Genomic DNA, 9,674 nt, shown 5'->3' on the forward strand with positions numbered 1-9,674 from the left:
CGCGCCCCTCCACCCGCCTCTCAGTTGACAGACAGGCGGCGCGGCCAATCGACACCCGCGGCGGCGGGGCGGGGCGGCCAATGGGCGGGCGCGGGGCGGGCGGCGGAGGGAAGATGGCGGCGGCGGCGGGCCGGTGGCGGGCCGGGCTGGCGCTGCTGGCCGTGGCGCTGGGGCTGGGCGGGCCGCGGGCCGAGCAGACCGAGGAGCACCTTAAGCGGGAGCATTCGCTCTCTAAGCCGTACCAGGGTGAGTTGAGGGTCGAGGGGGGTGTTGGGTGGTGCCCGGTGCTCGGTACCGGCGCTCGGTACCGACGGTGCGCGTTGGGCCGTAGGTGTGGGCTCGGCCAGCTCGGGGCTGTGGGATCTGCTGGGCAACGCCATGGTCATGACCCAGTACATCCGCCTCACCCCCGACGTGCAGAGCAAGCAGGGAGCTGTCTGGAACCGAGTGGTGAGCACCGGGGTGGGAGGGGGCCTGGACCGGGGCGGGGGGGCACCGGGGTGGGGTAGGCGAGAGGGTCGGGACCGTGGGGTGCCCCTCGTGGGGGTGGGATAGTGGAGGGGGACTGGAGAAGCAGGTTCAGGCCAGGTTTTTTTTGGGGGGAGCGGGTTGTGGGGGCTTGGGGTGAGGCTGGGGGGGCTGGGGAGGGGGTTTGAGGGGGTTTGGGGGGCTTGGGGTGAGGCTGAGGGGGCTGGGGAGGGGGTTTGAGGGGGTTTGGGGGGCTTGGGGTGAGGCTGGGGGGGCTGGGGAGGGGGTTTGAGGGGGTTTGGGGGGCTTGGGGTGAGGCTGGGGGGGCTGGGGAGGGGGTTTGAGGGGGTTTGGGGGGCTTGGGGTGAGGCTGGGGGGGCTGGGGAGGGGGTTTGAGGGGTTTTTTGGGGGATAGAGACTGAGCCAGGTGTGGGGGAAGTCCTGAGTAAGGGGGTTTGGGGTGTGGGTGTATGGGCAGGACTTCGGGGGGGGGCTGGTGGGGAGGGGGTTTGAGCTGGGGGGAGGATCTGGGGGCGGGGGGGGGAGTCTCTGGGGACCCCCACGGCCAGAGCACACCCGCTGCGCCCTTTGCCGTGCCCACAGCTCGGAGCGGGGCCGGCAAAGCGGCAGCTTGACGTGGTGTTTCGCTGCCCCTCACGAGGTTTTTGCCCAGCAGACCCCAAAAACCTCGATAATTCCCCTGGAATTTCAATTTGTGGTTGAAATCAATGAGGGTTTTGTGCCCTAGAATCCAGCAGTGGCTTGGAAAACGCCCTACAAGACCCAAAGCGATCAGTCAGGCTCAATTTTCCTCTTATAAAATATTGAGGGAGGTTGTTTGGGGTTTATTTCGCTTGGATTTACGGCCCCAACAAAACGTCGTGGCTTCAGGGGCTTCACGACACCGCGTGAGCGAAATCTGTTCCAAGCTCCTCGCGTGCCCGTTAGCGCAGGGAATTTGTTGGGAGCTCAAGAAATAATTGGCTCGTCAGCAATTAGGAGCTGCTCCTTGGGCTCTTTCTGCTCTGCTTTTCCTGGTTGTTATTGATTTTATTGGAGTTGCTGTTGCCTCAGAACGTGAGATCGGAATCGGTTCCTCATAGCCTTGGGTAATGACCGATTCCCTCGGCTTAATGATGGCCCTTGGGATTAATTATTCTTCCTCACATCCAAAATATAGGGCAGCAAGGGAACGGGGAGCGTGTGGGCAGCGTGTGGAGCTGCTGTGACGGGCAGGGGACAGTGCAGTCAGCTGCCATGGTCTGTCCCCACCGGCCCCACACCCTCGTGGGGTGAGGTGAAGGACACCCTGATTTCACACCCCTGATTTCACGTCCTCCCTCCTTCTCTTGCAGCCGTGTTACCTCCGAGACTGGGAGATGCAGGTGCATTTTAAAATCCACGGGCAAGGCAAGAAGAACCTGAACGGCGACGGCTTTGCCATCTGGTACACCAAAGACCGCATGCAGCCAGGTAAAGAGCCGGCGGTGGGTGCCAGGGTGGCGGCTGTGCCTCAAGGGGAAGGTATTGGGTGGCACGTGCCACCTTCCTGAGGGTGCCTTCTCCCTCATCTGTAGGCTCGCTCGGGGGAATCGTGGCGTTTTGGGGCCTTGGGGCTGTTTTTCTTTCGCTCTGGTAGGCGAAGAGGGAGTAACGAGGTGCCTCTGAGCCTCGGCGCGCCGGGTCAGGGCTTTACGGGGGCCCTGGGAGGCTGGAGTCAGCTCGGGGGGAGGCAGATTTGGGGTTGTTTGCCCTGATCTTGAGATGGGCAGTGGGTGTGATGGCACGTGTGGGGCCTTCCATGCTGGGAGTTAGCTCTTTAAAAGCCAGACTGCAGAGGAAGCTTGCCCAGCCGAGGGGAGGGGATTTAATCTGAGCCTCTGACTCCCTGCCTGGAGGGTCTGTGTCCTCCCTGAACCGCTCAGGGCTGTGTGGAGCTCTGTGGGGCTCAGCCCTGTCACTGAGGAGGTGACACAGCTCCGTCCCACAGAAGCAGGTGGAAGCTGGCGACCAAAGATCCCTCCTCGCTGTTCCCCCACCGCAGTGCCCGACCCGGGTCTCCCTGCCCTCACCCCGTACCTCCTCCCAACTCAGCCTGCGCGTGGGTTTTGACGCAGAGCTCTGTGATTTGAGGGTAAATCTGCCTTTGTGTGGTCTGGAGAGCGCCTGCCTCGTCACCTGATCCAGAGAACAACACAGAGAGATGGGTAACAAACCCTTTGCAACACCCACCTGGCCTTGCCACCCTTCTTCAGAGCCTCTCCTTCCTTCTAGGACCTGTTTTCGGCAGCAAGGATAACTTCCTGGGCCTGGGAGTGTTCGTGGACACCTACCCAAACGAGGAGAAGCAGCAGGAGGTGAGCTCGGAGGGATGAACGGGACAGTGCAGGGGCAGCACCGAGGTTATGGCTCATGTTGGCGCGGCGCCATCTTCTTTGAGCTCTTAAATCCAAGGCCAGACATTACTCTGCTTCCTCCCCGCTGCGCTCTGCATGGTTGGTTTTTCTTCCTAGCGAGGCAATAACCCTTCAGAGACGTGAAAAGCTGCGGGGTGGTTTTGTGATCAGCTTTTACCCGGAGAAAAAGCTTTCAGGGGCAGGAGATAACTGGCTGATGATGCGCCCTCAGTGTCACGAGCTCCGGTGCTTTCTGGAGGCTGCCAGCGAGCAGCGCTTGAGGTGAAGCCGTACCAAGAGCGTGGCCTTTGTAGACCTTGAGTAGAGTGGTGCCCAAGCTGCCCCTTGGAAAGGTGCCCATCTAGTAACTTTTTGTGTTCCTGCTGTGTCTGTCGTTTGTTTGGGGGTTTGTTGGTGGCTGTTCCTATGGAGAAGGGAGCGCAGAGGCAGTTAAACCCGAGCCCTCCCCTCCCTGATACTGAAATAAGTTTCAGGATGCGCCCTGACCTTGGAGCTGCTGAGTAAATATTGAGTAACCGGCTTTTAGTCAAACATCCAGGGGTGGACTTTGTGCTCCTAAAAGCCTTTCTGAGCTGCCTGGCACCGCGTTACCGCCAGCACTCGGGGATTAACGTGGTGTTGGATGGATCCTGTTGGTTTGTGAGGTGGCAGCTCTGCTTTTCTGGGGTAAAAGGATGCATGACAAGTCTTAATTAAAAGAAATCATCAGCGGAGTGGGGATGTCTGGCTTCCTGGCGTGGTTTGCAGCTGGAGGGGACTGCCCTCCCTCCGGTCAAGCACTGAGGAGGGGAAGGGATGGAGAAATGCTGATGGGTGTGTGGGTTCACCGCTGCTTTCTCTCGCCTTTAAAAGGACAAAATGAAGTGCCTTATGCTCAGGGGAAGAGGGACAGGTTAGTTCGTGGCTGTGGTGTCCCCCATTGGGGTGCTGGCTCTTGTGCAAGCGAGCTGCTGCGTGGTGAGGAGCACGTGGCAACACTTGACGTGGCTTTTGCTCCCCGGCACCGTTTCCCCACCGTGTGTCCCCGGATTTGGCACCTAACACCTAAACCCCTCTCTGCTTTAGCCTCTGCTAAGCAGATAATGCGCTTGAGCTCTCCAGGGAGGAAGTTTCCAGGTTGCAGGTTAATACTAAACTCTGGTCTGTGACCGTCTTGCTTCTGTGCTCTTTCTTGCTTTGCCCTAACCCTGGACTGGCAGGCTCAGAAGAGGAGGTACAGCCCGGGAAACCAGGTACTTGCTCTTGCTGACAACCCGTTCCCAAGCTGTTGGGTTTCACTTTGGTCAAGGAATTCCCTCTTCTGAGCTCCAGAAATCCCTGTGTGAGCCCAGAAATCCCTGTGTGAGCCCAGAAATCCCTGTGTGAGCCCAGAAATCCCTGTGTGAGCCCAGAAATCCCTGTGTGAGCCCAGAAATCCTCGTGTGAGCCAGCAGACTGCATGGAAACGGGCTGTCCTCCGTCCTGGATGGCAGAGGCTGAGCCCGAGGAAGGCTGGGGATGGAGTGGGATCGTGCTGCTGGCTTGTTGAGACAGATTCTTGGGGGGTGAAGGAGTTTGGGGTCCACAGTGGCTGTCGTGGCCGGCGAGGCGAGGGCAGAACCTCACCCCAAGCCTTTCCCCCCCCCGCAGCGCGTCTTCCCCTACATCTCGGCCATGGTGAACAACGGCTCCCTCACCTACGACCACGACCGGGACGGGCGGCCCACGGAGCTGGGGGGCTGCACGGCCATGGTGCGCAACCTCAACCACGACACCTTCCTGGTGATCCGCTACGTGAAGAGGAGGCTGACGGTGGGTGCTGCCTGCCCTGCCGGGGCGGAGCGGGCAGCGGGGCCGTGGCCAGGCTGGGACAGCTCCTTCTCCTGCAGGTGCTGATCGATATCGACGGTAAACACGAGTGGAGAGACTGCATCGACGTGCCGGGTGTGCGCTTGCCCCGCGGGTACTACTTTGGGACTTCTTCTGTCACTGGAGACCTGTCAGGTACTGCCCCGGCGTCCCCGGCGTTGTTTCCCAAGTGGCTCTGGCAGCTTTGGGTGTACTAATCAATATATTCATTAATGACTTGGATGAGGGAATGGAGTGCGCTGTCAGCACGTTCGCTGATGACACCAAACTGGGAGGAGGGGTTGACACACCAGTGCTGCCATTCAGAGAGACCTGGACAGGCTGGAGAGTTGGGCGGGGAGAAATTTAATGAACTATAACAAGGGCAAGTGTAGAGTCCTGCATCTGGGCAAGAACAACCCCACGTACCAGTACAAGTTGGGGACAGACCTGTTGGAGAGCAGTGGAGGGGAAAGGGACCTGGGGGTCCTAGTGGACAGCAGGATGAGCATGAGCCAGCAGTGTGCCCCTGTGGCCAAGAAGGCCAATGGCATCCTGGGGTGTGGTTAGTAGGTCAAGAGAGGTTCTTCTCCCCCTCTACTCTGCCCTGGTGAGGCTGCATCTGGAATATTGTGTCCAGTTCTGGGCCCCTCAGTTCAAGAAGGACAGGGAGCTGCTAGAGAGAGTCCAGCGCAGAGCCATGAAGATCACAGAATCAACCAGGTTGGAAGAGCCCTCTGGGATCATCGAGTCTGACCATTGCCCTGACACCACCATGGCAACTAGACCAGGGCACTAAGTGCCATGTCCAGCCTTGCCTTAAACCCCTCCAGAGATGGTGACTCCACCACCTCCCTGGGCAGCCCCTTCCAATGGCTAATGACCCTTGCTGAGAAGAAATGCTTCCTAATGTCCAACCTGAACCTCCCCTGGTGAAGCTTGAGGCTGTGTCCTCTTGTGTGGAACATCTCCCTCATGAGGAGAGGCTGAGGGAGCTGGGTCTCTTCAGCTTGGAGAAGAGGAGACTGAGGGGTGACCTCATGAATGTTTATCAATATGTAAAGGGCAAGTGTCATGAGGATGGAGCCAGGCTCTTCTCAGTGACATCCCTTGACAGGACAAGGGGCAATGGGTGCAAGCTGGAACACAGGAGGTTCCACATAAATATGAGGAAAAACTTCTTTACAGTGAGGGTGACCGAACACTGGCACAGGCTGCCCAGAGAGGGTGTGGAGTCTCCTTCTCTGGAGACATTCAACACGCGCCTGGACGCGTTCCTCTGTGACCTCTCGAGCTCCCAGCAGGGCCACGGCCTGACCTTAGCCCACCTCTCTTAACGACACTGTGGCCAAGGGGCTGTAGTGGCTCAGCTGGAGGGTCTGTCTCCAAAACACGCACCGTGGGAGGAGTAAAAACAGGATGAGCACCAAAAAAAAAACATCTCTTGTACTCTCCTGCGACCTGTGGTACGTGGGTCAGCCCCGAGGGCAGAGCTGGGAGGAGCCGTGGGTGTTACAGCCAAGCCACGACACTCGCTCCTGCTCTCTGGCTCTCTCTCTGGGTGTATTTCGCTTTGGATTTTGTAGCCCAGGACCCACCAGGTGCGCCTGGGGCCGGTGTAAATCAGGTTTTGCAGCAAACTAAAGCTAAAGCCCTCCGCCTTCCTCTGCCTCACGCTGGTGGAGGTGCCGTGAGGCCTGACATTACCCCCTGTGCCTCCTTGGGCAGGTTTGAAGCCCCGTTTGAGTTCTGCCTTTACAAAAGCACATTGATGGCCGCTGCCTGAGCCCATTGTTGGCTCCAACAAAAGTCCCTTTGCTCTCTCCGAGCTCTGGCAGGCTGGCGGGGAGCGCTGGCCTTGGCCCGCTGACAGCTCCCACCATCACGAGTGAAAGAAGCGGGGCCGTGTGAGGCCGATGCTGACGCGGTGGCTGAGAGGTTTTGAGTCAGATGATCTCCCCATTTGGGATGTTTTTTTTAATTTAAGTAGCTTAAAGGTTCCTGTTGGCAGAGGGCCTGGTGCTGGGGTGCAGATTTCAGCCCTGGGGAGGTGACTTTTCCCCCCTTGGGAAGGGAGAGTCAGAGCCTTTTGCCCCAAGCGGTGACATCCCGTGGTGCTGCTTGTGGCACTTGAATCCCAGAATCACTGAGGTTGGAAGAGCCCTCTGGGCTCATCGAGTCCAACCATGGCCCTGACACCACCATGGCAACTAGACCAGGGCACTAAGGGCCATGTCCAGGCTTTTCTTAAACCCATCCAGAGATGGTGACTCCACCACCTCCCTGGGCAGCCCCTTCCAATGGCTAATGACCCTTGCTGAGAAGAAATGCTTCCTAATGTCCAACCTGACCCTCCCCTGGCCAAGCTTGAGGCTGTGTCCTCTTGTCCTGTCGCTGGTTGCCTGGGAGAAGAGGCCAACTCCCACCCTGCTCCAGCCTCCCTTCAGGTAGTTGTAGACTGCACTAAGGTCACCTCTGACCCTCCTCTTCTCCAGGCTAAACCCCCCCAGCTCCCTCAGCCGTTCCTCGCAGGTCAGACCCTCCAGACCCTTCCCCCCTGGCCACAGTGGTGACATGTTTCTGCTCTGCTTCTAGATAACCACGACATCATTTCGCTGAAGCTTTACCAGCTGACGGTGGAGCGGACGCCAGAGGAGGAGAAGCGGGACAGGGAGGTGTATCTGCCCGTCGTGGACAACCTCAAGCTGCCGGGAAGTGAGTAGGAGCCACCAGCCTCGCCCAGGGGAAGGTGGGACCGGTGGGGATTTGGGGGGGGCTCACAAGGTCATGGAGCTGTGGTGCTTGCGGAGCAGAAACCACGTCATCTCACCAGCAAACCAGCTGGAATTGGGAGGTCGTGCCCCGTTCCTCCTGCTGGTGGTTTTTCTTGTCCACTGTTTGACACAACTGGTGTCACAGCCCGTCCCCGTTGGGCATCATGGGCAGCAGTGCTGCCCTCCTGGAGGACCCCAGGCTGAGCGTGTCTGCTCTGCTTCGGTCATGCCGTGACCAAAATGGGGTGTGCTGGTCCACTGGAAGCTCACGGATGGTTTGAACCTCGATGGGGTCATCTCCTCTCCAGAAATCCCACCACAGACACCTCCCCGAGCCCTGAGATCTCACAGCTGTAGCCCTTACGGTGAGCTGGGCCCGAAAGCGTTGGGCAGCCAAACCCTGGGGTGGGGTGAGCCGGGGGTGGGGTCACTGGTGTGTCAGTACGGGGTGATTAAACCCCCCCCAGCTGGGCTCTGCGGGGGCTCACGGGCTGTTTCTCTCTCTCTCTCCCGCAGTGGAGGCGCCGCTGGAGCCCATGAGCGGCCTGGCTCTCTTCTTAATCGTCTTCTTCTCCCTCGTTGCCATCGTTTTCGCCATCGTCATCGGAGTCATCGTCTACAACAAGTGGCAGGAGCAGAGCCGGAAACATTTCTACTGACACAGCCTCAAGCTTGGCCAGGGGAGGGTCAGGTTGGACATTAGGAAGCATTTCTTCTCAGCAAGGGTCATTAGCCATTGGAAGGGGCTGCCCAGGGAGGTGGTGGAGTCACCATCTCTGGAGGGGTTTAAGGCAAGGCTGGACATGGCACTTAGTGCCCTGGTCTAGTTGCCATGGTGGTGTCAGGGCAATGGTTGGACCCGATGATCCCAGAGGGCTCTTCCAACCTGATTGATTCTGTGACTTGGGAAACCCGCCGCGGGATGGCCCGTTGCTAGCCCTTGCTAGCCACATCCCGACTCCCACCCGTCCTGGACTGGCCTGAGCATGACGGACGGTTGGACCCTCATGGCAGCGACCCTCGTGTCTCCCCAAAACCCCCTGTGGGGATGGCGGCTGTTTCTTCCCGGGCTCCCCAGTGTGGTGGACTGGGAGCTGAGCACCGCGGCGCCGGACCTGCCATCCCTGAAGGACCTTTGTGGGTTGTTCTGAGGAAGGGGCTGTGCTGTGGGGCTCTGCCGTACAGGGGGAGCCTGGACACAGGCAGAAGTTGCCACCTGGGCTGTGAAATCCCGGCTGAGGGATGCCAGGAGCCACCTGGACCCCTACGCTAACCCCTCACAGCGTTACCATCACCCTCGTCTCGAGCCATTTCATTTCCAAGCTCTTCAGGTCAGAACCTGCTCCTCATCCCTGCGGACCCCTCCTCGCTCCGGGGTGTCACGCCGCCATCCTTGTTTTTTCAGAACCATTTGCTGCTGCCTTTTGGGGGGCTCAGCCCCTCTCCCCACGCCGTAGGGGTACCCCCGAGCATGCCACCACCCCACATGCCTCCCGCCCTGCTGCTCTTTGCATGTCGTGGCTTTGGGGCCTCTCCGAGGAGGAGCTGAGCCTGGGAGGGGCCGTTCCTCTGCCCCTCGGAGCCGGGGCTCTCGCTGCCTTTCAGGGACTCCTCGTTAATTCCTACCTCAGCGACTGCTTTGCTCAATGATTTCTCTGCGTTTCTCTTGCCCATCGCCCCTGGGGACCCCGTCGGTCACCCACAAGGTGACGGCACAGAGGGCGCGGGGTCCCCAGGGGAGGGAGATATTAGGTCAGTGTGTCCCCAGGGGAGTTCTTAGTGAGGAACTTGTCACCCTGCCAGCCCCATGGGTGCCAGCACCCTCCTCACCCGGGTCCTGGGGAGCTGTGTCCTCGCCCCGCAGCGCTCCAGGACACTCGGACCCAGGATGGATCCCGGGGGGGTCCCGGTGGTACCTGGGGGGGGGGTCCCGGTGGTACCTGGGGCGGGGGGGTGCAAGTGGCCGGTGTTTTTTGGTGTCACTGGGGGAGGTGGGAGCTGTTTCCCAAGTGCTCGAGGGCGGTTGTGGTGTGAAAGGAGAATTTTTCTGGTGTTTTGCCTCTTTTTTTTTTCACCTGATAACCAGGAGCCAAACGTGTGTGCCTCTCCCTGGAGCCGTAAATAAACAGCGGTGTCTGTGTGTGTGTGACAGGGCCACGCTTTGTGTCACCACCCAGTCCCCTGCCCC

The 9,674-nt window shown here is 59.5% G+C and overlaps 1 protein-coding gene across 2 annotated transcripts; it reads left to right on the forward strand.

Moving 5' to 3' along the window:
- Nucleotides 1-113: 113 nt before the first annotated feature.
- Nucleotides 114-9,635, forward strand: LMAN2L (lectin, mannose binding 2 like). Of its 2 annotated transcripts, XM_068421616.1 has the most exons (8): nucleotides 114-246; nucleotides 332-450; nucleotides 1,824-1,941; nucleotides 2,743-2,825; nucleotides 4,515-4,676; nucleotides 4,754-4,868; nucleotides 7,308-7,427; nucleotides 8,003-9,635. In XM_068421616.1, the coding sequence occupies exons 1-8, from the start codon at nucleotides 114-116 to the stop codon at nucleotides 8,143-8,145; spliced, it is 993 nt and encodes a 330-aa protein (XP_068277717.1). In that variant the 3' UTR covers nucleotides 8,146-9,635. The 2 variants fall into 2 exon arrangements, with proteins under 2 accessions (XP_068277717.1, XP_068277718.1); XM_068421617.1 differs by lacking the exon at nucleotides 4,515-4,676.
- Nucleotides 9,636-9,674: the final 39 nt, after the last annotated feature.

This window comes from Nyctibius grandis, chromosome 33 (genome assembly GCF_013368605.1).
Source record: "Nyctibius grandis isolate bNycGra1 chromosome 33, bNycGra1.pri, whole genome shotgun sequence".
Taxonomy (NCBI): domain Eukaryota; kingdom Metazoa; phylum Chordata; class Aves; order Nyctibiiformes; family Nyctibiidae; genus Nyctibius; species Nyctibius grandis.